Consider the following 26,423-nt stretch of genomic DNA (forward strand, 5'->3'; position numbering starts at 1 on the left):
ATAAAAAAACATAATTTGTGATGAAATTAAATGTTCAAGTGAGTTTGTAAATCCATTGCACTCCAAAAAGTAATGAAATTCATTGTTATACATATGTGAATATAAGGATTCCTTTTAGTACCTAGAAACACAGAAATAATTGTAGGTGTGTTATAATTCCTTAGCATTACTGGAATAGCTTTCATAGTAAAATTTATGCAACAGGAACGTAAAAATGATACATCCTGCATAATGGCAGTAGCAGTATATAATAGTGCAGAGAGTTAAGCAAGATTTGAAGTTACAAAAATGCTGTTTCAGGACAAGCATTGAAATTCGATTTGTGGTCAGATGACAAGGATACTACATGAAGATGCAGCTGATCCCTAAATAATAACACACTAATAAGCAGATGTTTAAATCATAATGCCTTTATGACCCAAATAATTCAAAGCCTCCAGACATTAAGTAAGAACATATGACAATGTTACAGACTATAATATAGAGCAGATAAAAAGTTTCGAGCTGTATGAATATGCTTTATTGGGAATCTCACATTTCACAAAAATGATCTATAGAAGCTCATTATAAATAACTTTGCTAAGTTGCTTTAGTTTCTACAATGTATATTCATGCAATGTTATACAGACTGAAGCCTAACATCACTACTGAACTACAGATAGATAACATGACCCAGATACAAAAAAGATAGAAACATACACACCTGGTTGAGATGATTTACAGCTCTCTCCCATTTTCTAATCTTATGTTGCAGATCAGCTGCTGTTCCAGCTTGATCATGACAACAATTATCACACAAAGTTGATGTGATAGGGCAATCACATGAAGGGCAATTACGAGTGACGAAATACTGCGTTATTGTTCCTCTGGGATAATGAGACATAGGCAAATTAAGCTTCTGAGTATGGGCAAAAGCAGCATACCTATGAAATAAAATAAGATCATTCACATAAGAAGGCAAATATTTAGAAAAAAACTTTATTTAGTCATCAGATGAACATAAGTATATTCTATAGATTTTTACATAAATGAGGACACTAAATGACACTTCAAAATTAGAATACAATACTACCTGCAAAGGTGTTAGTAAAATTTGTACAATGATCTGAATTTGAATCAGAAGTAAAGTATTTACAATTAAAACATCAGATTAAAAAGAATAAAAACATTTTATCCCTAAATCCATTTCTTAACAAAAATGAACTGCAACAAGTGGTGGAAGATTAGGATTTTAGAGTCTCTCAGATTGCCAGAAACATCAATTGCTCTTACCAAAATTGCATCATTATCAGACTTAACAAAATATTTTCACAAAATACCACTACATTCCAGCACATAGATTGCACTACTTAAGTGCCAATCATGTTGGATACTTTCTGGCCAAGTTTGTGTGATAAAAAGAAGCTTGACTTGTTTTAAAACTAGCAATCAAACTATTAACCAAATGATGGTCAAGCTATCCACAGATTGAGTTATTTCATCTTACTCTTTTGAAAAGGTGGGATTCGATTTTGCTGGTTCTACAACTACTAAACTTAATCTGGGAAAATCACTAGATTTACTTTAAAATCATACATTGCCAGATCCATATATTTAAGTACAAAAGTTACTCATTTTGAATTGGTATCTAATTTGACTACTGAGAGCTTTTAGCTTGTCTTAGAAGTTCATAACTAGATGGTTTGAAACCATTAATCATATGGAATGATAATGCGTCTAATTTTAAGGGAGAAAAAATATTTGGATATTCTATTGAAAACATGCAAATCAGATTCTTTGCAAAGACTTAGTGCCAAGAAAGGTACAGTATGAAACCTCATATCTCTGGAAAATTGTTTTCTTTATATCTTCAGTGAACTGTGGGAGGCTAACATTGGAGCAACCAGGGGTGTTTGTGGGACCACAAAAAATCCCCTGAAACTTTTACGGACTTACTACCGACATTTTGGAGTTACGAGAAGGGGGGGGGGAGAAATGAAAAATTACAATTATGAAGTATTGAATGACCTAATTATAAAAGTTCAATGAATTACTTTTTTTGCAAAATTAAGACCTTTGAACCCAGGTCACGTGATCGCACATCTGGTCGAACGAAGTCTCTCCCTTTTTTTTCTGCCGCGCCTACTTGCCGAAAAGAATCCAGAAGAGAATGTCCGAGAACCGGGGGAATGAGTCATAACTCGCAATAAGGAAAGAACAAAAAAGAAGTTTTTCCCCCCTTTTCACGCATTATCACTGCCTTTGGAGAAAGAAAGGAAAAGTTTTCACCACACACACTGACCTTGCGTTTTCCGCCTTCAAAGCAAACAAAATTACCCAGATCAAAATAAATAATTCATTATTATTCCTACTTCCTTTTGAACGACGATCCCCGGAATTTCCGGGTATCGAAGTTCAAAATCCCCGGAATTCCGGGGTTTCCCCGGAGCACAAACACCCCTGAGCAACAAAAAGAATTTTATTGAAGGTGACTAAATCAATAAAGTTGATTTTCTAAGCACTCGTGGTATTGAATGAAGCAGTTTTGAACTCAAGATCATTGCATCCTCTTTCTGCTGAACTTCAACCTTTGACTCCTGCAATCTTTTGGTAGAAGCACCACTCTAATCAATACTAGAACCTGGTGATTCCTAGACTAATGTTTCTTTATCTTCTATATTTCTCTCATGTCTCTTAAATCCAGATTTTGGGAAAGATGGAGACAGTAATATTTCAGCTATCTACAGTCTTGAGCCAAATGGAAGTTGTCTCAATCGTCTGTTACATCAAACTTAGACAGTTGGTTCTCCTGAAGGAGAATAACAAAAACTCATGGAATGAAATTTAGTCTGAATTGAAGAAGAATTCCTGGAGCAGTCCATATTATAGGTATCAGGACCCGGAAGGAATTTTTCGGCAAAGTGCGAATTGACTCTGCTCATCCCTTTTGAAGAAGGTGTTGGACAAAAATCCAGTGGAGTTAGGATGTTCCAGCATAGGGATGCATATTCCCTTTTTCAACTGTTGTTGCCATGGAAACCAGCACATGCACAGTCCCCCCCCCCCGAATTCTGAATATTCTTTTTTGTATTTAGCTATTCAGATTTTGTAATGTCTAATTAAAGATGTAACTGTTTAATGCCTTGTGTTCGTGTGTTTTTCCTGTCCACAGATAAATATGATTCTGCATTTAATGACAGATTTGATTATTGAAAATTAAAAAATATATGTTACATAATTAAAAATATTGACCACATAACAGATTTAGAATGGTTTGATTGCAACACCAATTAGTCAATTGCTGAAAGCATTTGTGCCACAGACAGTCATATTGTCATCAACATCCAATTGTAATAACATGCTCAATGAAATAACAGCTTGGTGTCCTTGGCAGAAGTTTAAGATGGAAGTTCTTAAAAAGAAGGAAAGGTAGAACAGTGGCAATGACTATTTAACAGTACAATCTAGAATTAATGAAAGAAAGCTACCACCTTCTGGAGCACTATTATAGCATCCAAAGTAAATTGAATGATCATCAGCATTGTGATAGCACTTTGATTGGAATTATAGTTAAGTCTTAATGGCTGTAGCCACCTATGGTACAATCACTCCTGTATGTCCATCATCAGTACAGAGATAACTAGTCCTGTACTATTACTTAACCCACCAGGGAAGCGAGAAACAACTACCACACCAGAAACTTCTCATCCCCATTTTTATGGTGCCTCCTTCTAGTGGGATACATCCTGGGTTGCGAATATTAAGATCAGGTGTCCCAAACATTTTCACAGTCACGCCATTGAACATTATAATTTTAAAACTAATCTCTAATAGCAGTGTTTTAGTTCTAGTCTAGTCGTAGTCTAATAGCTATGTTTTAAACATAATCCAATTTATTTCATAAATACAATTTCAAATTTTCTGTTCTATTTGTTTATTTTTCACAAAGTCTTGCATTTCTTAGCAATATGTAACAGCAGTGTTTTAAAAATAATCCAATTTATTTTATGAGCACAATTTCAAATTTACTGCTGTATTTGTTTTACAGATTATTTTTCAAGAAGTCTTGCATTCTTTAGCACACTTTACTATAAATAATTGCAAACTCATTAACTGGTATTAAAATTAGTAGCTCTTTTTTCAACATAATTATACAGCAATAAATACAACAAACATATATAGCTTGTCAATCTTTCATGGCTGACATAACAGTAATCACAAAACTATAAATCAAATGTTATTTAAAAAAAAAATGTACTGTAGCTGTACATACTGAATCAATTTACAACTGGTACACTTAAATTTCTATAAAAATATTTAAAATTATAAAAATTTTTGCTAAAAACATGCATGCAAACACAAAGCAGTTTTAAAAGTAATGCTCCCACCCTAAGGAGTTCCAATGTTGTCATCAGAATTCCATAGTATACAACACTATAAATTTAACCAATCTAAAGTAAGAAAAAGTTTGAAAACGAAACTAAAATGAAAACGAAACAAAACAGTTTCGCAATCGCAACTAAAATTTATTACCTATTTAAACTAAAACCAAAAAGGAACTTCATAGTATTTAGAGAGCGCAATTGCAGCTACTTCTAAAACACAGATGAATTGATACAAAAGTATTAGAATCAAGTTAATAGGAAAAACAAAAATCAAATAAAAATTAAACCAAAAAAATTATTAAAAAAATATTAAAAAAAGAATCCGGCCTGAAGACTTTTACACTATAAATTTATATATATATATGCATAAATGCGCCTACATACTTTCTAAGTATAGGGTGTTCGCTTTTTATAATAATGCATTTGTTTTTTTGTTTAGTTATATTAACGTCCCGTTTTAAAGCAACACTAGGGCTATTTTGGAACGGACCTCGTAATTTTGAACCGCGGTCAGATGACGAGGACGACACCTGAGCTGACACCCCTTCTCCAAACTTCCACACCACATCAGCTTGAAGACGTTTGGCCCCGATGGATTTAGCGTGCACCAGACCCGTTTACAAGAGGGTTCTTCGGTGGAATCGGATCCGAGCCTAAAGTCCTCCATTTCCAAAGCCGCGACTTTACCACCAGGCCACTGTGGACCCTTATAATAATGCATCGATTTTATTGAAAAGATGAATTTTAAATTGTATATCTATTCTGTATTTGAATAATATTTTTTACTGTAAAACAGGTGGTGTCTTTTTTTAATTGGTAAAAGCATAAAAACAAAAAATCTATCATCATCAAAAAATTATTAATTAATTTGGATGGATAAAAAATTTCTTAAAATGTCGACATTGATGTAGAAGTATAATATGATCAAAAATTTTGTATTAGATTTTTATATATACAGCAACAAATAAGATTCGACATAGTGGGGATGGAAAATGCAAATTTCTTCATGAATTAAGTTACTATATTTAGAAATGCAGAACATTTTGCAGCTTTATAAAATTAAGAGCTAAGCATTCCAGGATGGCAAAACTGTCATGAAATTGACGATAGAAAATTGCATGTTCTGAGTTTTTTTAGATCAAAATTTTTTTAATAGAAAAGAAAAGCAGCCATTAAAAATGTTTACACTATACAAATTACCTATTGCTTCTTATTTCTGATGTTTACTAAAGGGCTTTCTTGAACATTTCACAATTTCGAAATTTCATAAAAACCTACTTCTTAACCTAAATGCAAAAGTAAATAAAATGTTCTGACTTTAGCTTTAAAAAAATTACAGAAAAACATGATTATATATTTTATGAAGGAATGAAAATGATTTAAGGTAAGTGACTATGTTAAAAGTCGATTTTTTTTTTGTTTTTTTTTTTGCAAAAAAATAAAATTTTTTAATGTTTGATCAGTTTTTTTAATAAAATCGTTTTTAATTTGTTTCTAAGTCTATTTTTTGGAAATTGCGCGATTTTTATATACATATTTTAATGCTTTTTTTACATCTTTAAATGCTGTTTTCTCAAATTCTAATCATTAGTAAAATTTTCTTCCAAAAAAAAAAAAAAAACTTTCATAAATTAAAATTTTATGCATATTTTTTAGCTTAAATTTGGTATAATTTTTCAATATGTTCTGCAGTTCCTAAACTAGTGAATAAATAATCATTCATTCAAAAATATTTCATAATTGTTTTAATGCTTCCCAATGCTAAAAATTTGAAAATTTATTATTTATCAGTTGACCTCGATATTTGAAAGAAATGCAGCTTATTTTTTAGTTTAGAAACTATGTAATATATTTCTTAAACTATCTACTAAATGTTAAGCAAGCATTTGCTCTTACCTTAAATATTGTTTTATACTTCTTTTTATTAGTCAAAACAGGCCTTTCTTCCCAATTTTTTTGATAAACATTTGTCACTCAACTGGTATATTTTTGTTTCATAGAAAGTTTTTCCAATCTTTTGCATGCAAAATTAAAAAACTATTTTAAAGCGTTTTTCAAAATTTTCATCCCAAACATAATTCCCAATTTTCATAAATAACGCAAACAAATTCTTAAAGTTAAAAAAAATGCAAGCTTTGTAGTTAGAAGCAAAATGAAAATAAAAAATCTCAGTTGATGCAATTTTGAAAAGTATTTTTTGAATCTACTGCGAGACGATATATCGAATTGCCTCACAAATTTGACAATACCCATCAAGTGAAAATCGAATCTTATTCAATAAACTGCTTTAAAGATTTTAAGTTTAAATTAAAGCATAGAAACCATTTTTTTTTATCATGATGTCAACAGCAATAAAATATCACGAATCAAGGATTCAGTGATACTGTTTTGAATTTCGTTACAATAAAAATAATTGTTAATAATAGTCTCCAAACTAAATTTTCAAAAATTACAAAAACTAAAGGGAAAAAAAGCGCAGTCATTCAATCAAAACTCATATAACTGAAAAGCTTTTTTTTTTTTTTTTTTTTTTTTTTTTAAACTTTTATGACGGTGTAAAATTTTTTGTGGGATGCGTTTTGAAGTTATGGCAGAAAACATTAACATTTTGTTTTTATTTTTAACATTTAATTTCTAAAATTTTGAAAAATCTATTCTTAGTGGGCCTCTAACACCAAAAAATAACTTCCCTCATTTATATGTCTTTATGATACATGCTTTTCTGTCAATGAGAACAAACCTTTTATGTATAGAATATGCCCCGAAACTTTTTGGCCGGCCAATTACATCCAAAATTTATAACAGAGTTACAATTTTGGAAAAAAGATAACAAATTTCATTTATCTAAGCTGCGTTTTGCTGTTACAGTGTTTACATGCACACAGACCGTCAAATGGTCAACTCATTGTCGGATCTGGTTAAAAGTTTTGATACTGATCTATACTTTAGATGCTAAAATTATGCATCTAAAGCATCATATTATTTTACCAATGTAACACTTAGCGTTTGAAGCTATCCTCTTCAGTTATATGCTTAGACAAACAAACAAACAAATTGTAATGTGACTTTAATACCTGTGGCAGTATCTCTCATGTTTTTGCGTAAATTTAGCCATTTTTAAATTATTCTCGTTTTGATCTTCACTAAATAAGCTGCATTTTTTTTGTAATATGTGGGATTTTCGAAAAAAAGTTAACTATATATATTTTTTAAAATGGCGTCATACATCAGAAATGGGATTATCTAACCAGAACTGCTTTAAAATAATGTCGTTGTTATCAATATTACGTAAGAGCGACTTACAGCGTATCATACTTGAACTTGGAGAAGAAATTCTGGAGATCACTAGAATCGTTGATTTGAAAAACTTGATTTTAAAAAGTAACAACTGCGAAGAGAAATAAGTACACAGAATTTTATCTAATTTAAATGATGAAAGAAAAGCGCTGAAGAAGCGAAAAGATGTTACCACTGAAGATGCTACTCGACAGCTAGAAGTCGACAACCAAATTTTAGCAAACAACAACTCATCGCCCAAATCAAAAGTTGAATGGCAAGAACAATTGCGGCATTTTGATCCCAAAATTGATTTATTTCTTGTAAATTTCGAAAGAGTAACGAAGAGAGTTAATATGGAATCTTTATTGTGGATGGCGTGTTAGATCGGAACTCTTCCGAGCGAAATGGTAAAGCTCATCATGAGAGAACCAGAAGATTTAGCAGGAAATTATTCCCATGTCAAGAAATTACTACTTCAACACTTTGAATAAAGTGCTGAGAAGTTCAGACAATTGTTTTACTCTCATAAAATTAAGAACGGAAAAACTAGGCGAGAATATTTTTATGGATTCGAAATTTACTTCAACGTCTGGATAAACGGACTGAAAATAGTGACAATAGAAGATTTAAAAAGCTTAATAATTTCGATGCGTAACACGTAAAGCGCACCGTCAAATTGATAATGTTAAAGACTATTACATGAGTGAGAGTCATTATTGAAATCGGCTACTGCATTAATTGAATAAATTGAGGAATATCTTAAATTACAAGATCAATTCAGAAGTAAAGCCGAATTATTTTCTTTTCGTTATGGCAAACTCACGCTAAAAAGACAGATTCTGTTCAAACTAATTACAGGGTATTCGAATCAAATATTTGATACGGTTGTTATGAAAAATGGCACTTTTCACGTGATTGCCCGACTGAAGGCCATGGAACCAAGGGCTGCCCGAAAACGTCAATAGTCCGTTGGTAAATATTTTCATCATCATCACATCTAGAGAAGCATGTGACTTCAAAACTGTGACTATCATTGGAATTACAGCAGAAGCTTTGATTGATACAGTTGTTGATATTTCTATGATCAAATAAGCATTAGCAAAACAAATAAATACAAGTATTCTTGAAAACGATGTTACTACCATATGATTATTTGGAGGAGTGGCAAAATCGCTTGGAATTTGTTAACAAATATCACTATTGATAAATTAGCTTTAAAATGACTGAAACTGCATGTTGTTTCCGATGATACATATCAAGGACCTAATCTGCTTATAGGAAATCGATAATCGATAATCTGCTTATAGGAAATGTAATCGATTTTCCCTATTTAGCAATGATTAGAAAAGGGGGAAGGTAAAAATGCTCTGCATAAATTAATTTCAAGGTTTTGAAGAATTTGAGTTTGAAGAAATACCTCAACGTACTGTCCTCAAAACTTCAGATTCAATATTTATTCAGCCACATACAGTACAAATGATAGATGTTGTAGTAGTACTGAAAGTAACGATTCAATCATGTTGTTCAATAATTAGGGTAAAGGAACTGGTAATGGTTAATTGTTAAAAGAAGGTCAAACAAGGATATCTACTGCCAACTTTAGTAATGATATCCTTCTTTTTAAAAGTAACCGCGCGATTTGAAAAAGAACTTTAAACACTGATTATAACCTTACTGATATCAATGAAATCGATAATATTGCCACTAAAAATAAAGGAGAAACAAATGTTCTAATCGCAAAATTCGTTCATTGAGGTAATTCAAATAAATGACATCAAAGTTGGACATAGTATGACAACCGTACAAAAACAAAATTTATGCTATCTATTGAATGAATTCAGAGAGTGCATAGCAATGAAGACAGATGAACTTGGATGTGTTAATAATGTGATAAAGCACAGAACTGAAACAAAACAACAACAACGAAAAAACAAAAACAATAAGTTTGCCAGTTGCATGATCACCTTATCGCGCTTCATACTGCGGAAGAAAGATATTATGTAACATAATCACCAAATTAAAAGAAAAAGAAATAGGGTGGGACAGTTCGTCTGAATACAGTAGTCTGTATTGCTAGTCAAGAAAAAACCTGGAGAATACACAGGGTGAGTTTGATCAATTCTGACAAATGAAAGAGGGTGATAGAAGAACCCATGGAGATCATGCAACCCTGTCCCATCATCAACTGTTTACAAGTTATGGTGAATAAATTGATTTCGCTGAAAATCGTAAAATAATCCAATAAAAAACCTTTTGGGCACATCCTCATGCAAAATAAACACATATTCTGAAAGAACAATTAAAAATCCTTTAAAATGATACCAGTTTCATGAAAATAAATGGATTTACAGCCGAGTAATAAGCGCTGAAACATTGTAGAAATTTAAAATCGAAATGTCGCCAAAATTTTTAATTCTGAATTCCAAAAAAAAAAAAAAAAAAAAAAAAAAAACCGTACAAGCTACAATTTGTCAAATTTTCCAAAAGCTTGTCTATACCATCGGCTGAGTGCACCATACACCATATAAGCATTTTATTTCATGAGAAATTTCTTTGTTGGCAACAAATACCTAAAATCGGCGTTCGTCAAAAAAAAAAAAAAAAACTTAAAAAGGGGCATTTCCTGATTTTAATTTCCTCTTTACCTTCACCCCGCTGTTAGGGTTAGAATTAAAAAAAAAAAAAAAAAAAAAAAAGATTTAAAAGTCAAACAAGAAAAATTACACTTTTATTGAGATTGGTAAAGAAAGTACAATAGAAAAAGAGTAGCATGTCTTTTCATAAAGAAATATGACAGAAAAGATGTTAAAACAGTGTAATGAATTTGAAGTTGCTGCTGAAATGGGTTGCCGCCACACCTAATACATGCTCTTGCTCTTTACCGAATGGATTCAACTTTTTAGCTCATCCTTAAATTATAATATCGCCTCACAGAGCTGACTTCTTATGTCTTCTAAACTTGCAACTTCTGTGCGGTACGCTTCTTGCTTGAGAAAACTTAAATAGAGAAGTCCATTGAGGTCAAATCTAGCGATGTAAGTAGCCAAAAAATTATCCCGCCCCCCTCTCCTATGACCAATCCATTGTGGATAATGCTTATTTAGGAAGTCCTGAACTGCTGTTTAAGAATGTGTTAGGACCCCATTTTGTTGAAGAATGATTTGTCATCGTTTGCCAGGATGGTTTGGGGCAAGTAATCTTGGTAAATGACGTTATAAGAATTACAAATACGCATTCTTTGTCAAATGATCTGGAAAATATGTGGGCCAATTAAGCAATCGCTGATCATTCCAAGCCAGCCTTTTATGCTAAATCGCGTATGGACAGAAGAGTTTCATGCTATATGCGGATTTTATTGCGCGTAATGATGCCAATTATGCTAATTGAAAATGCTATCTCGAATAAAAAGTGACTAATCTGTCCTCAGTTTTATCCTCAGGAAACGCCTTTCTTCGATATCTCTTTGCAATTGCCAACGGCGAAATGTTACCCACTTTTGAAAATCTGAGCTCCGTAATTCTAGCACATATGTAAAATGGCATGGGCGATATTAGTTTTCGTGCAAGATTTTCACCACTGCACTTTGTGAAGTTCCAACTTCACTAGCAAGTGAACTCACACTTGGATTTTCATCTAAAACGACGACACACTTTCACACTCTCTCAAAGGCGAAGAATTGGCGATTCATACTTTTTTTCAAATATCTTACTAAACGAACTACTTTCCCTTAGCCTCTCATGAACAGTGGCAAATACGGCAAAGTTAGGTGTACGATGACTGGATAATGCAGATGATACTCTTCTCGGCTCCTCTAGAGTTACCATAGCAAAATCCGTAAGCAAGATAAATACCTGCGTTCTTTTCATATGTAAAATAAGACATACCCATTAAGAGGCACAACGCGGGGAGGGAAGGAAAAAAAAAAAAAAAAAGCTGTGCTGAAGCGGCGTTCTGAAATGTTGAAGCAATAACAGCCACAAACATTTAAATAATTGATTAGGATTAATGATGTAATCAGTGGATTGTCTTATCTTTTGTGCTAGTGTGTGAAATGCATACATGTTGATTACAACATACCTGTACATCCGAAAACGTTCATAACATAGATTTGCATACTTTCCATTTATCCGTAATTGTTTTGCTTGGCGAATAATTTTTTTGGTGAATTTGACAAATTGTGGCTTGTACAGTTCTCTCGGAAATCAGAATTAAAAATTTTGGCGACATTCCGATTTCGAACTTCGCCAACATTTCGGCGCTTATTACTCGACTGTATTACTCGATTACTCCCTGCATTTTCGTGAAACCGGAGTCATCTTAAAGGATTTTAGCTGGATTTCAGAATATGTGTTTACCTTGCGTGCCTCAAAAATTTTTTTAATTAGAATATTTCACGATTTTAAGCAAAATCTATTCATTCGCCTAACTTGCAAACAGTTGGAGATGGGGCAGGGTTGCTATAGTGTTTTGATTCCCATGGGCTTTTCTATCGCCCTCTTTTGTTTGTCAGAATTGACCTAACTCACCTGTAGAATGATAATTGATTTATAGGCAAACTATAAAGGACAAACCTCCACCTGCACATATAGATAACTTATTAGACCAGCTTACTGGTTTGAGCCTTTTCTGCATACTTGACGCATGCCAGAGTTTTAATCAAATTCTAATGGATGAAGAATTTTCAAACTAAGCGCTTTTACAACATTCGATGGGGATTTTGAACCAACATGCTTATTCTTTGGTTTAGCTAATGGTCCAGCGATGTTATGTCATCCGCATTAAGTGAATTATTATGGCATGGCGAATGTTCAGGTAGAGAGAATGAATCACATTCTTATACCTATAATTTCACTAAATATTCGAACTGAGTCACACAGAGACAAAGCATTAAATGAAATTCAAAGGTGCATTAACTGGAGTCCTAGTAAGCCTACAGGAAAAACAATTTGAACTACTGTATCGTTTTAAGCCTGCCATGGAGATGGGGCATCATCTACCAAGAGAATTGCTTCCTGAACCTGAAGTGTATATATATCCTTTGGGTCATTGGAATATATATTCATTATTACATTCGTTCTTACACAACAATTGTTCATGCATCACAAAAGAAACTGCTTCATACAGTCGAAGATGAAGAAATAAACAATGACAACGATTACATCCTTTACGAAGAAACTGATGTAGGTGTTGCAGACAACTATGCACTCAATGAACAAAATAACGTCAACGAACTAACAAACAACCCAGATTTCACTCAACAGAACCCTATTTTGGATAAGATAAAGATGACTCTTTGAGTGATAGAACATATTAGGTAAGAACAAGTAAACTGCATTTTCATTTAAAGGATTTTGAACTTCATTGACATTTTCCTTCATGGTCGTGGTCGCCCGTTTGTTAGGATGGCCGAATGTATCGTGACTTTAATACCTGTAACTGTATTTCTCATGTTTTCCTGCATGCACATTTTGTTTTTGTGTAAAATTAGCCATTTTCAATGAATTCCCATTTTTAATCTTAACTGCATAAACTGCATTTTGTTTGTGTGTGTGTTTCTCGTTATATGTTGGATTTTCGAATAAAGTTTATTATATTTATTAAAATTGCATTACAAAAGCAACCAAAAAACAATGGAAATGGATTTCATTCTACAAATCTACAAATTTAACATTAAGAAATTCCAGCTCAGAGTGTTTTTCAAGTTATTGTGTTCACATAATGCCAAAAATAAGTTATTTGGAGGTTTGAATCATAGAGATTCAAATTCGATTTTTTTTTTTTTGGTAATTACAACTGGCAAAAGTTAGAATGTTTTTTTTTTTTTCCCCACAATCGACTGATTTTGAGATGGTCAAAAACCATCGCTTTTCTAAATGTAGGTGATTGTGAAATATGAGTCACGTGAGAACATGATGTTTATCTGTCGGATTGATACCACGTGACTTAAAAATAAAAAAATACTTTCATGCGATAACTTGAAATTTGCGACAGCAAATATCAATTTTTTAGTATTGCTCATTTGGGATAATCATTCCATTATTTCAATAAATATGGTTGCCCCTCAATGGTTTTAAGGAGTGGCAAAAGCAAGGAAAGGAAGTCAGAATTTAACATTATTCAGAACAATAGCGAATTAAAAGATTTATATTTACATAAAAAATAAAACAAAAACATTTACTGTTTATTTATTATCTAGAATTTAGAGATCAAGAGGGGTGCGATATATTATCTTTTTAATTGCAAGTCACATAAAAGACTCGGGTGAAATTAAACATAAAATATACAATACAAATCATTTAATGACTACTTAACAACAAAACAAAAACATTACAAAGCAAGATAACTCTTCTTTATTAATTCATTTTTTTCAATTCATGTATTTGGGCATCAATTTATGCAGATTTTTCAGCTATCAGTTTCATGAAGCTAATCCTTAATGCATAAAATACGACATCTTTGTACGGCCTAATGTACATTTTTTTTTGCTATTTCACTTTTATTGAACGTATGTGAAAATATTTCCGATATATTACTGAAGGCATTAAAGGACGTTTGTGCCACAGCAAGTTTTAATGGCCATAAAAATTCAGCTTTAAATTATTATTCTTGAACTAAAAAGTTCAAAATCATTTTATTTTTGGACATTAAATTTGACGCTTTCGGATTTGAAAATTCATCTTTTCCTATATTCCTTTAAGATACTAAGTCCAACACGAATGATGATTTTTTTTTTTTGAAGTGGCAGGCAGTATTGTATGTTTTTCTCTTTTGGCATGACTAGTAAAACGCCTGTTTTCCTATATTACTTAAGTTTATTATTTCCTTAGAAAGTGAGCAATATGCAATAAATGGATTTTGTGAAACTTCTTGAACCCTTTCAGCAAAATCAGGATTGATTTTTTTTTAATTCGCCCAATTCGTATTAAACATGGATTTTGAGCAGCTCATTGTTTTAAAATGTTCTCAAATCTGCTAGAATAAGCTGTTTTTCAAATAATAAACAAACCATTCAATAAACTCATTTATGGTAGACTAAACACCACCGTGCTACTTCCACAGATTGTTTCTGCCAGAGAAATATATTCTAATCTTTCACATAGTTATAGAAATCAGGTCATGCTCATTATTTGCAATTCAGGAATCTCATGGATAAAGAACAACTGTCTCAAAAATCGAAACTGGACATCTATACAGAAAAAATACGAAAGGTAGAAACGGGATGAGTTTCTGCAATACACAATTGCGAATGATATTGTTTTGTTTTTGGAAGCTAGGACTATAATCTTTTATTCTTGCAATCTTTAGAGATCAACATTTTTTAGATTGATGAAAAAATAACTAAGAAACTTAAAATACACTGTATTTTCTCTGTTTTCAAGAAACTTTTCAAATTTACCAATATTTTCTTGGTTTCTTAAGACGATTTTTAATTTCCTTCTGTTTTTCCAGTTCTCCCGGTGGCATAGCAACCCTGTTGAAGCAAGAGGAAGCAGGAGAAATAAGACCATTAAGCATTATCCTTAATATGTATTCCCACTACCTGGATCTATTTCATTCTGGATTCCTTCTATGATGAATTCTTTCCTTCTGTTTTAAGGTGCTTAAAAATTCTTTTCAAATATAAGCACTTTTCACAACACTATGCGACCTGTACTGCTGTTGAGAACATATGCCAAAAGTGTCATGATATATATGTCATGCCATCAACTTCCATGTAATTGTTCTAGTTCCTTTGCTCAAAAGAAGTGAAGAAAACAAAGAGCAGTTGTGCAAGAGACAAGAAAAGAGATTTTTTTAAGAGATTTAGAGAAGATTCAGATATAAAATTGCAACGAACTAAGAGCAATCTTATACTTAAATACAAATGTATATATGCATATATTTCTTATTTACTCAGGATAATAGTAAAAATACATTGGTGTTGTAAAACAAAGCTGGAGTAAAGGTATGTGACAATATATATATATATGTTCAGACTATAGCCAAATGAGGAAAACAATAAATATCAATAAAAATTATTGTTATAGGAAGCTATGTCATCCCTTGAAATTTGAGGCTTTGGGTACAAATATGGACTGGAGCCCCCAGTAAATAAAATTAACCAATAAAATCTTCACATTTTTAAAAAGAAAGAAACATATACATTTATTTTCATTTAAAGAATAATATTTATCTTATAATACAATAACTTTGATAGAAAAATATAATTTATTTAAGTTAATTTTTCTTGCTTTAATTTTGGAAATTTTTATAAAGGATAAAAATTGTTCCTTATTCGGAGGGGGGGGGCAAAACACTAATTGATGTAATCATTCTTCTTATCACATAAAATCACTTATTATACTTACCGTTTTAATATTTATAAAACCCACCTGTAAAAATTTTTGTAAAAAGATAAATGTGCCATTTAGTAAGAATATTCAAAATATATAATACATAATTTTCTGGGTTGAAATTTTTTGCATTAATAACTTAGCAATTACTTTAAATACAAGCAACTGCAATTTATTATTATTTCTTCATACTTTTTTTTTTAATGTCTCACCTAGGGGATTAGAGACAATAAATTTGGCTAGATTTCATAACTTTGTAATAGTTTCTGATCTAAAGTAGCTAGATGTGAAACCCCATTAGTCTTTGGGCATGTGCCAAATTAACTTATCTTAAGGATGCTACTGACACAGAGGAAAAAAAGTAAACTAACCAAGTTTTGACATTAGCACCCATGAGAGAAAAGATCCTCTCTAGAGGGGGAGATATGACACGAGTGATGTAATATGTGGCATTGATGCGAAGGCTGGGATTCATGAGGAGATCACCTGGCTCGTGAACTAACCGGATGATTGGCAATCCTGGCAAGCCATATACCACTACATAAGGCACCCGTTCTCCAGTTCTAGGTTCAGATCGAGGATCTTTATTAATGCGCCTCCTGCAATACATAAAACAGATCATCAAAGGATAATTTAAAAAAAAAAAAATTAAATACTCAGATATACTGATTGTGCAAGATTAATTTAACTTAAAAGTAATTAGAGAGACTTAAAGAATGAAATCTGAAATATATGAATCAGGAAAAATTCTAAAAAACTGATGAAATGTCATTCAATAGAAAGAACTATAAAAAAGATTTTTCTTATAATAATATAAGAAAAATTCGACCAGAGACTGAAAACTGTGAAATTTCATCAAGAGACAAAAAAATTAACTATAATAAAATTATAGTTCTTAGTTAAAAACTCATTTGTTACTTTTTTGCAAACTGTTATTAAGACTGCAGTATTAAAGCAATAACAAAAGACAACAATTTTAGTAATATGTCTACCAAATAAAAAATAAATTAATGCATTTTAAAATGAAAGAAATCTTAGAATACAATGGAAATTACACAATTCGAAAATAAATAAAGACAAATCTATGAAATACAAGAAGTTATAAAAAGTAAAAGGAGTGAGATTGCAATTAAATGAATCATAAAAGTGACTCGGAAAAATACAAAAAATAGATCAAATAATCATTTAGTCTAAAAACATCAATAAATTTACTTTATGTAATTCATTAAAAATATTTTTATCTAAACAAAACTATGATCATAAAAAGGAACTAACTTTGCAATTTCCAAAGCTGGAACACAAGCACCAGGTTTGTATCCAGATAATCCTCGATATTCTTTGGCAAATATGAAATCCATTAAATTCATGCGTCCATTCATAACACAGCGAAATTGTTTTAGGACATAATTTTTCACCGAATTAATATCATGGGTTTCAAACAATATCTTCAGTGACTTTTCTAAGATCTGAAATATAATAATAAAATCTCAAAAACTATTAATTAAAATGTTGCTTTCAATATAATAAAATTAAGGCTAATTTTTTAAACAATAAAGACTGCTCTAAAAAAACCCAAATGTTACCAATTTTTTTCACCATCTAAAGTTTTTTTTTTAAGAGCAGAGTTCTATTTGCAACTCACAATTCTTTTTCAACACAATACATAATTGACCACATAGAATTTGGTGGTAATTTTAATGTAGTGACTATGAAAGTGAAATATATATTAAAATTTAAACATGACATTCGTAAACTTTAGGTCTTTAAGAAATAACAAAAATTAATTTAAATTAAAACTTTAAGTTCAAAATTATACAAATGTAGCTGTTAAATAGGGGGAAAAATCATTCAGTGCAGAGTTTAGAAAGCTTTAAAAGTTAAGATAGGCATTTAGATTTGAAATATTTCTATAAGCAGTTTCTTAGATTTATCAAAGCAACCAGACAAACATTAATATAGATTAAGAAATATACCACTTAAAATACTCTGTTTAATGTTAAGTTTCTGATGAGAATAAAAACATCAAGTCAAAAGATTAGTTCTTTCTGTCAGAGATAAATTATTTTCACAGCTAAATCCCTTACTTTTTTTTTCTTTCCTCTTTTGGAAAAAAAAAAAAAAGAACTATTTTTTAAAACAGAGTTGAAAAAAAAAAAAGTAGTAGGGCTGTGCTGATTTTCGATTTATTAATTAAAAAAAAAAAAAAATTCAATGCCAATTTTCAGAAAAATATCGATTATCGAAATCATGAATAATAGTTCACGATGAATCGCGATACAATACATCGATATTCACACTTAATTTGCGTTTTCAATTTCGTTTTGGTTATCGGTTAGTGTTTATTTTTGTTGCTTCCCATTTTTTCACCTTTATATATAATTTTTGTTAATATTTATAAATACTGTCATGTTCTAATATATAAAAATACTTGTTTTAAGCATGTCATTTTGTTTTCTATTCCCTAACTGAATGATAACATTATGCAAAAATAACTGCGGCTATCAGAAGGTTGTTGACTGTCCTTTATTTAATCACTAAATATACATATTCAGAAATAAAAGCTAAAAGGATTAATTCAGATTATATCCACAACTTTATTCACAGCTCGCATTTTCATACATAATATATTCTAGTGCATATTTAAATGAATTCTGCCAATAAAATCTATGTAATTCATATACAAAATTAATTTTTCAGGACATCAGATTTTGAATTCCTGATTTATTAAAATAATTTAATTTTGCTTGTTAAGAGCATTCTTATGTCGTTTCCCCCCTTTTTTATAAGAAGAATGAAAGAAACTGAAGTATTTTTCTAGTCAGCAGTAAAAAGGACAAAATTTTAAAAATTATTATATTGAAAAAATGCAATGTTATAAAAAATAACATGATGACTTGTTTTGGCATTGACACACTTTATTAAAAGGGTTTAAACACAATAATTTTCTAACTATTTTTATTCAAAAGAAAACAAACATTTTTATTATATAAATTGAAACCTCCTTTTATTTGGAGTCGTTCTGATCAGTCAATATGTTAAGAGATACTATTTAGTACTACTTATAATAGCTATATAAATAAATAATGATATCATGATATATTAAAAAATAACGATATGTGTTGGATATCGCACAGTCCTACTCAGTAGTACAGTGAAATGCAATTATATGTGGATATTGGATATGGATATTGAATTATAAATTATTAGTACGGATTATGAAAGAATTCTTTTTTGTAGAGGGAAATTGCAACTTTAAATTGAAATCAGGAATTTTTTTCATGTATGATACATTCATTAACACAAGTAATAAATAGATACATTTAACACATAATTAAAGAAACAATTAAGATTACAAAATGTGTACATACATGTGCACAAACACACAACAAAAATATTTTGAAATTAATAATTTTACTTTAGCAGTAGCAGGACAAGAATCTCGACGAACTGTCTCAATTCCCTTCGCATCAAAGATGGGTTTTTCCTGATTGATAGTTTCATACATAAAGCCAACATAACGCTTCTTTGTTTGCAGTACACATGGAAGATATACCTGCAAAAAAAAAAAAAAAAAAAAAAAGACATAGAGTTTAGAAACTGCATTTCAAAAAGTAAGATAAAATAAAATAATGAACCTTTTAAATTGTTTTGAAAATGAAACTAAAAACCACAGTTCCATATTGTTATTCTGTTCATTATTTATATAATTAGAAACCTTCCAAAAGAATCTTGTTAATATTTTTTTTTTAATCACAGCTTAAAAAAAAGAATATGAGAAATACTGTTTCAATTAATCTGAAATGAAGATAATTTAATGAGAATTTTTGCTAATGCACCATTAATGTAATATTGTTACATAATCAAAAGTTAATGTTGCTTTGTGGTTTTATTGCAAAAGAGTCAGATTTGAGTATAATGCACCAATTAGGACATTTCTTTGTCCCTTTTACCATACATCCATATAATAAAAAAAGACATAGGAAATAACCCTAACAGTATGATATCCAAAACAAAGAGTTATTCTTACAATACTAATTTTCAGAAAGATTTTAAATATGATTATTCATTAATATATTGATCAAACTTTATTTTGTAAAATTCAATGAATGATGTTGTATGCCAAGTTTTAAAATATCAAGTGCTTGCTTAATTTCAGTGTTCATAGGAAGCTTTTCTTCAACACATTCCTCCTTGCCAGAATTATCAATATCTTCCTCATAAAAAGATCACGATTTTTCTAAACTTTACAAAGTTGAACTTGTGAAATTTTCAACTGCATTGAAATATGATGCTGACTTGTTTTAGGTAAAATTTTATGGACAATAAGAACATCAATTTTGTTTTTAAAACAAAAATATTTTCTTTTTTTAAATCCATTTTAATATAATTCAATCACAGACCAAAGTGATATATGGGTGTTCAACAAATTTCAAGCCAGATTCATAGAGCAGAAGATCTAGATAAAAGTTAAACATTTGTAATTTAATAGAGTATTTATTGACACAAGTTACAAAAAAATATTTACTTCATTTAGATCATTTTAACACATGTATTTCTATTATTAGAGGTTTACAAATTAGCCATTAGACTCTGAATTGGAAGGATATGTATTAAACCATACTTGCCTTAAATAAAGCTGATTTATTGAATTAATAATGTAGATATTGTAAAAGATCATAAAAACCTTTTTTGCATTTATTTTTTAGAAAATATCATATTTCATATTTGTTTCATTTCATACAGACATATTTTGAACATTACACTTTTTCAAGTTTAATTTACAGTAATAGTTAACTTATTATAATTATTATTTTTTTAATTTGAGCTTTTATCAATGTGATGGCAAAATATTAATAAAAGATAATTTTTATCCCATGCCCGTGCAGTTTAAATTTTATTTTTAGTTTGTGCAAAATAAATTGTTGAAAAATATGATTAAATTATTTTTTAAAAATTCATTAAAAATAGAAATTTAACTTAAATGTTAAAACATTAGTATCATTGGAAAGATTATATTTTGAACTTCAATATAATATAGATAATCAATTTTGTGCTGTAATATTTTCTGAAGTTATTGCAAAAATATGGCAAAATGTTGCTTACTTTTTAATTAATTAAAATTCTAATTAAAAATTAATAAAATCGCTCTAAGGTAATCGCTCTTACATTTCCGACCTCCAAGATATACAAGTGCCAAATTTGGTAGCTGTAAGTCAAACAGCCTGGTCTGTAGAGTGCCAACACACACATTCAGCTTTATTATAAGCATAGATAGATATGGATGTTGCCAATGACATGTGGGTAATCCAAAAGTAAATACGCAAGTACTGATTTATTTTATGAGAAAATTTGTGGTAATAGTTCCTTATTACTGTCAGTTTCATCGTATTTCTTCTCCTTTTTGAAGTAAGTAGCTTAGATATGAATTTAGGGTAATTATGCTTATACTTAATGGCAAGAAACATGTATCTGTGTTTCAAGTATACAGACAAATACAAGGAGCAAAAGTGTATTGATACTGACAACAATAGCAAGCACTAAGTGTAAACTTAATTATAAAATACATCTGAATGGTGAAATTTCTATACTTCTTACCATTCAATTTATCCAAGTTGCTCCCCAGTATATTCTATTACAATTAAATGAATTGAATTAAAGATCAATAATATTCTTACATCCAGAGATATTGTTTAGAAATATGAATGCTAATGAAAGGTGTTTTAAGACAGTTTGTATAATATGATGAAAATTTTAAAAAGCTGGCACTATAGTATTTTCCAATGTTTCAAAAATACAATCTTTGCCAAATACATGAAATGCAATGAAATTATTTTTATTCTATTTAATACAGAGTAATGAATTTAGACAAACTGTTTAAATAAGAGAGGGAAAAAATTTGTTTGCAAATTAATTTTTAAAATATAAATTATATTAGAGAAATAGCTCAAACCACAAAAATTTGGCATGCAGAATGATTGGTTTCAGAAATGTTATTTAAATTTAATTACAAGTGGAAAATTAATGATAAAATTTTTAAAAAAATCTAAAATCTCCATATAAAAGTATATTAAGAATCAATGCATGACTGGATTAAAATCATCAAGTGCAATAAATTTTTATGTTTACCTTTTCAAATTTCAGTTTGACTGGCCTAGGATTTGTTTTTGTTACTGCATCTGCCATTTCTTGTCCTATCTTGAATGCTTCTTCTTTACTTCTTCCAGGTAACAAAACGAACAAGCTGTCTGTATCCCCATACACTACTTTAGCTCTCCATTCTGGTGTATTTTCAATGAGTCGGATGGCCCTTTCCAAGGTTTCTCTTGCTTTCCCAACTATGCTGTCTGCCACTTCTACGCAAGGCATTCTTCCAGAATAGCTTGCTCCAGTATAACCATAAGTGACATTGGCAATTAACTTAAGACCCAGCTGTCGAGCATCAAGAAGCTTCTTCAAAGCATTATTGTGTTTGATATTCTTCATGGATTGCTTCACCATTATTCGAGTGGCTAATATTTCCTCCAACATAGTTGGCAAGATACCACGTCTAATGTTAGACTTGACAAATGCAATGCCCTGGGGTGAAACATTAATGCTGTCACTTTCAACCAGATTTTTGAGAAGGGCCGCAGAGACATTAAGAGAAGTGCAACCGAATTCAAAAGGCACATTTTTATCAAAGTGACCAATCCTACCAAGGCACGTTGAGAAGCAATAGTTGTTAGCTATAATTACGGAGGGATACAGAGATTGAAAGTCTAACACAACCAATGGATCCTCATAGAATTTTGACAGTGGCTCCAAAATGAGTGGCACACATTCAGGTGCACGCGAATGAGATCGCTGCTGGACTGATGGTGACACAGCCACAAAACCCATTGGTGCAGCTGTACGAAGCATCATGGATTCTACCCTAAATTGGGAGCCTCTACTCAGTACTTCATAAAATTGGATTCCAAAGAGGCGGGCCAATTCACTAGTGCGTCGAATGAGGTCAAGTTTATCTAATATTTGAATTGTCCCCAAAATACGAATTACATAGTATCTTACAATGGTTTCTTTCTGATGACCACAATACCACTGAGATAGATCATGGAAGGAATACTTTGGTGTGCGTTTGTGAAGCACATGATAATACACATTCTCAAAGGTATACACATTTAGGGTTATTTCTTTCCTCATAAGTCGCCATACATTGAGGACAATTCTTCCAGGAATACTGATACGATCAATGTCTGCAGTCTGGTCAACTACATTTTCTTCACGAACTTGATCAAGTTTATTCTCTTTTTTTTCAGAGCAGAATCTTGATAACATACTGATCAAGTTGATCTTCAAAAATCTGGCCCTTTCAATTAGATATCCCCAGGATGCCATTTGAATTTCATAACCAATCAACAAATCAGGATCCCATTCTTTTACAACGGAAGTAAGTTTTTCAAATAGCAGCTTTTCATCCTCCACACAGGTCACTTGGCAAGTTTTTACTCCAGGCACTAGAGTTAAATAATTTGTCAGAGATGTGCGAGTGTTTCTCAAACCATTGTTCTCAGGCTGCTTTTCAAATGCTATAATGCCCACGATTTCTTGTTGAAAAGTTTCCATTTCATTGTAAATGGTATAAAAAATGACAGCAACTGGATCATGCTCAGGATCTGGGCTTAAAGTGTTTCTAGTATTTACATGTATTTCCAAGCTCATTATAGTGAGATGTTGCGCCTGCAACAGTAACAAAGGAAGAAAAAAAAACAAAATAAAAACAAACAAAAAATATTATGATTATAGTTTACAATGAAGGAGAAGTCTTTAAAGAATGACTAAGCTACACAGGATTATCATACTTCGTGCCTCACTCTTTCACAATCTTCAATGTTGATTCGAAAGTCTTTCGAATTTATTAATGTTGGTCCATCGATTTCAGATGAAGTCAGATTTCCAGATATATCCTGATAGAAAAGGAGAGGGAAAATATATGGATAATGTTAAAATCATGATTGTTATTCGTAAGAAATATGTGGCATTAAATTTAAATTTATAAAACAATATTTGTTGATAAAATAATGCATCAGACATAACAGCAGAATCAAAACTTTGGCACAAATATCCCTTTTTCATATTGAGCTTCTAATTTCAACGAAACTGAAATGTGCGATTTATTATTATTTTGATGTATAGACATGCTTATGAATTAAGGAAATAGAATCAAACGAATATTTTAAACTCGTACTTTTCTCAAGGCTTATAAAAAAATACTCTCTTTAGAACCCTTATCTATAATTTATATACAAGTGTTTGAAATATTAAGTATATAAAAGAAAATTAAAATGTAAGGGAAAGATAAACCTACTGACTGCATTAACACTTTTATCATTATCCTGAATATAATTTAGAGTTAAATATTTTTTTCTAGAATGGTAAATCTATTTTTTCAATTTTTCTCTTTTATTTTAATAGTTAAGTTCAGTATCTTGCAAATCACGTAAAAATAACTATTTTTCAGACATTCTACTATTAGCTGACTTCAGGAAAATTGTGACGTTTAAATTAGAATGTTAGATTTATAATTTGTTGATATAATTAAACATAAAATTTTAATTAAGTATTAATTTAATTTTGTGCTAAAGTTAAAAAAATTTTTTTATCAACTTATGCAAAATGTAGAATTTAAACTTGAGCATAACTTATAATGCAAATTAAAAAAATAATAATTTCAATATACATAAATGATAATAATTCATTAGAGACAAAGATTTTTTAAGGGATAATCTCTATAAATGAAAGAAAAAAAGTTTTTCCTTGTTTATATAAAATATCAATTACAGATTTTATTAATGTTTTTATAAATAAGATGGCACTATTTTATATACAATTAATTCCTGAGAATTAATTTTATTACTGAAACTAATAACACATCATGAGTGAAACAATATAGTAAGATAAGAAAACATTCTTAAATTGAAGAAAATTTATTTCAAAAATAATTGAAAAGATTTTTTAAAGTTGAAAAATAAAACCGCAAAAAATTGCACAACTTATTTCTCAATAATTTTTAATTTGATTGTGACCACATATGTAAGAATAAATCCAAAATATTTAATTTCCTTTGTTTGTTCCTAATTCCAAAAATTTAAAACTGTTTTAAGTAATCATTTTTATCTTCTCCCACACAAAATTCTTTAATTATTTATTTTAAAAAAAATCAACTACCAAATTCTACAAAATTACTTCACTTTGATGTATTTTCACATTTGTGAAATTTATTTTTTACTTCTTTAGAAAATATTATCATAACCAGTTTTGTTAAATTTATTATAATTCGTTTCTAGATATACATTTATGATCCTGACAATTCAGATCATGTCATTTTTTTAATTACATATTTTTTTAGTGCCTTTTCTTTTTTGTATAAATAGAAATAAAATAAAATTAGAACTTTCCAAGACATTTTTAATTTTTGGCATATTTCAACACAGAACATTTAAAACACCTCCACAAAAGTGTATGGCATCATTGAGCTTACACCAATTAGAGAATCTTCTTTCAACAGCTGATACTAGATCCACTTTCCACAGATGCATTGCCATATCACAATACAAAAATTATTTTTACAACTTTTTAACAATCATCAAATTCTTTGGATTTCAAAATGTTATCATAGAAATTATTTAAATGTATTTTTTCATTAAATAAACCAAACCATTCTTTGTATTCACTTTTTCGGTTTCTTCAGAACATGCATTAAAAATATTTTTTTATAGTATTTTTCAGAAATATAAAACACTGCTAAAAAGCTTCTTTTTTAAATTTCTGTAGCTCTACTAGCAATCAAGTAGTTTCCAGTCACTATTCCAATACTGTCATTATTTTTTCTCAATCTTAGATTTTTAGGATCACCAAGTTCTATTAAAAATAAGCTGTCTAACATTCTTGCTTCTTCGATTCTGCTTTTAACTGTTTAAGAAGAGTGAAAAGATTTTAAAATAAGGCATCATTGGTTCAGATGTCTAAAATATTTTAAGAAATGGCTGAATAATATTAGCAATATAAGAGAAAAAGCTAATTTTATTCAAAATCAACTTATCCTGACAAACATTTATATTATCATTCACGGCAGATTCAGGCAAAGTATTTTTATTGAAATCTATGTCTTTTTTTATTTTATCCAAAACTTTTAGAGCATGTCTGCCAATATTGTCATTTTCTATCCAGTGGATAGAAGAAAACTTCGATGGAAATTCAGGAGAACTTGTAACTTCCAGGAAATCGACATATCTAGCTGGATTATTTTTTAATATTCTATACATTGCTCTTAAAATAACATGTGCTTTCCATTCAGTAGATGTATGTTCATACTGAAATGCTTCATGGATTATGTGCAGTCCACAAGTATTTAGATCTCAAATTTTATAGTCATTTTCATGCAAGTCCTTTTTTTGACATGCTTTAC

At 30.2% G+C, this 26,423-nt stretch overlaps 1 protein-coding gene across 2 annotated transcripts in view; it reads right to left on the reverse strand.

Annotated features, from left to right (window-relative positions):
- LOC129990673 (uncharacterized) overlaps positions 1-26,423 on the reverse strand; it is a 98,901-nt gene that overhangs the window by 3,010 nt on the left and 69,468 nt on the right. For both annotated transcript variants that reach the window (XM_056098173.1, XM_056098175.1), the window contains 6 exons: positions 23,818-23,922; positions 22,103-23,695; positions 19,392-19,529; positions 17,252-17,442; positions 16,348-16,575; positions 704-923 (listed from right to left, as the gene is read on the reverse strand). In XM_056098173.1, coding sequence (XP_055954148.1) covers positions 704-923; positions 16,348-16,575; positions 17,252-17,442; positions 19,392-19,529; positions 22,103-23,695; positions 23,818-23,922 — 2,475 coding nt within the window. The remainder of the gene's footprint in view (positions 1-703; positions 924-16,347; positions 16,576-17,251; positions 17,443-19,391; positions 19,530-22,102; positions 23,696-23,817; positions 23,923-26,423) is intronic.

This window comes from Argiope bruennichi, chromosome 2, assembly GCF_947563725.1.
Source record: "Argiope bruennichi chromosome 2, qqArgBrue1.1, whole genome shotgun sequence".
Lineage (NCBI taxonomy): Eukaryota > Metazoa > Arthropoda > Arachnida > Araneae > Araneidae > Argiope > Argiope bruennichi.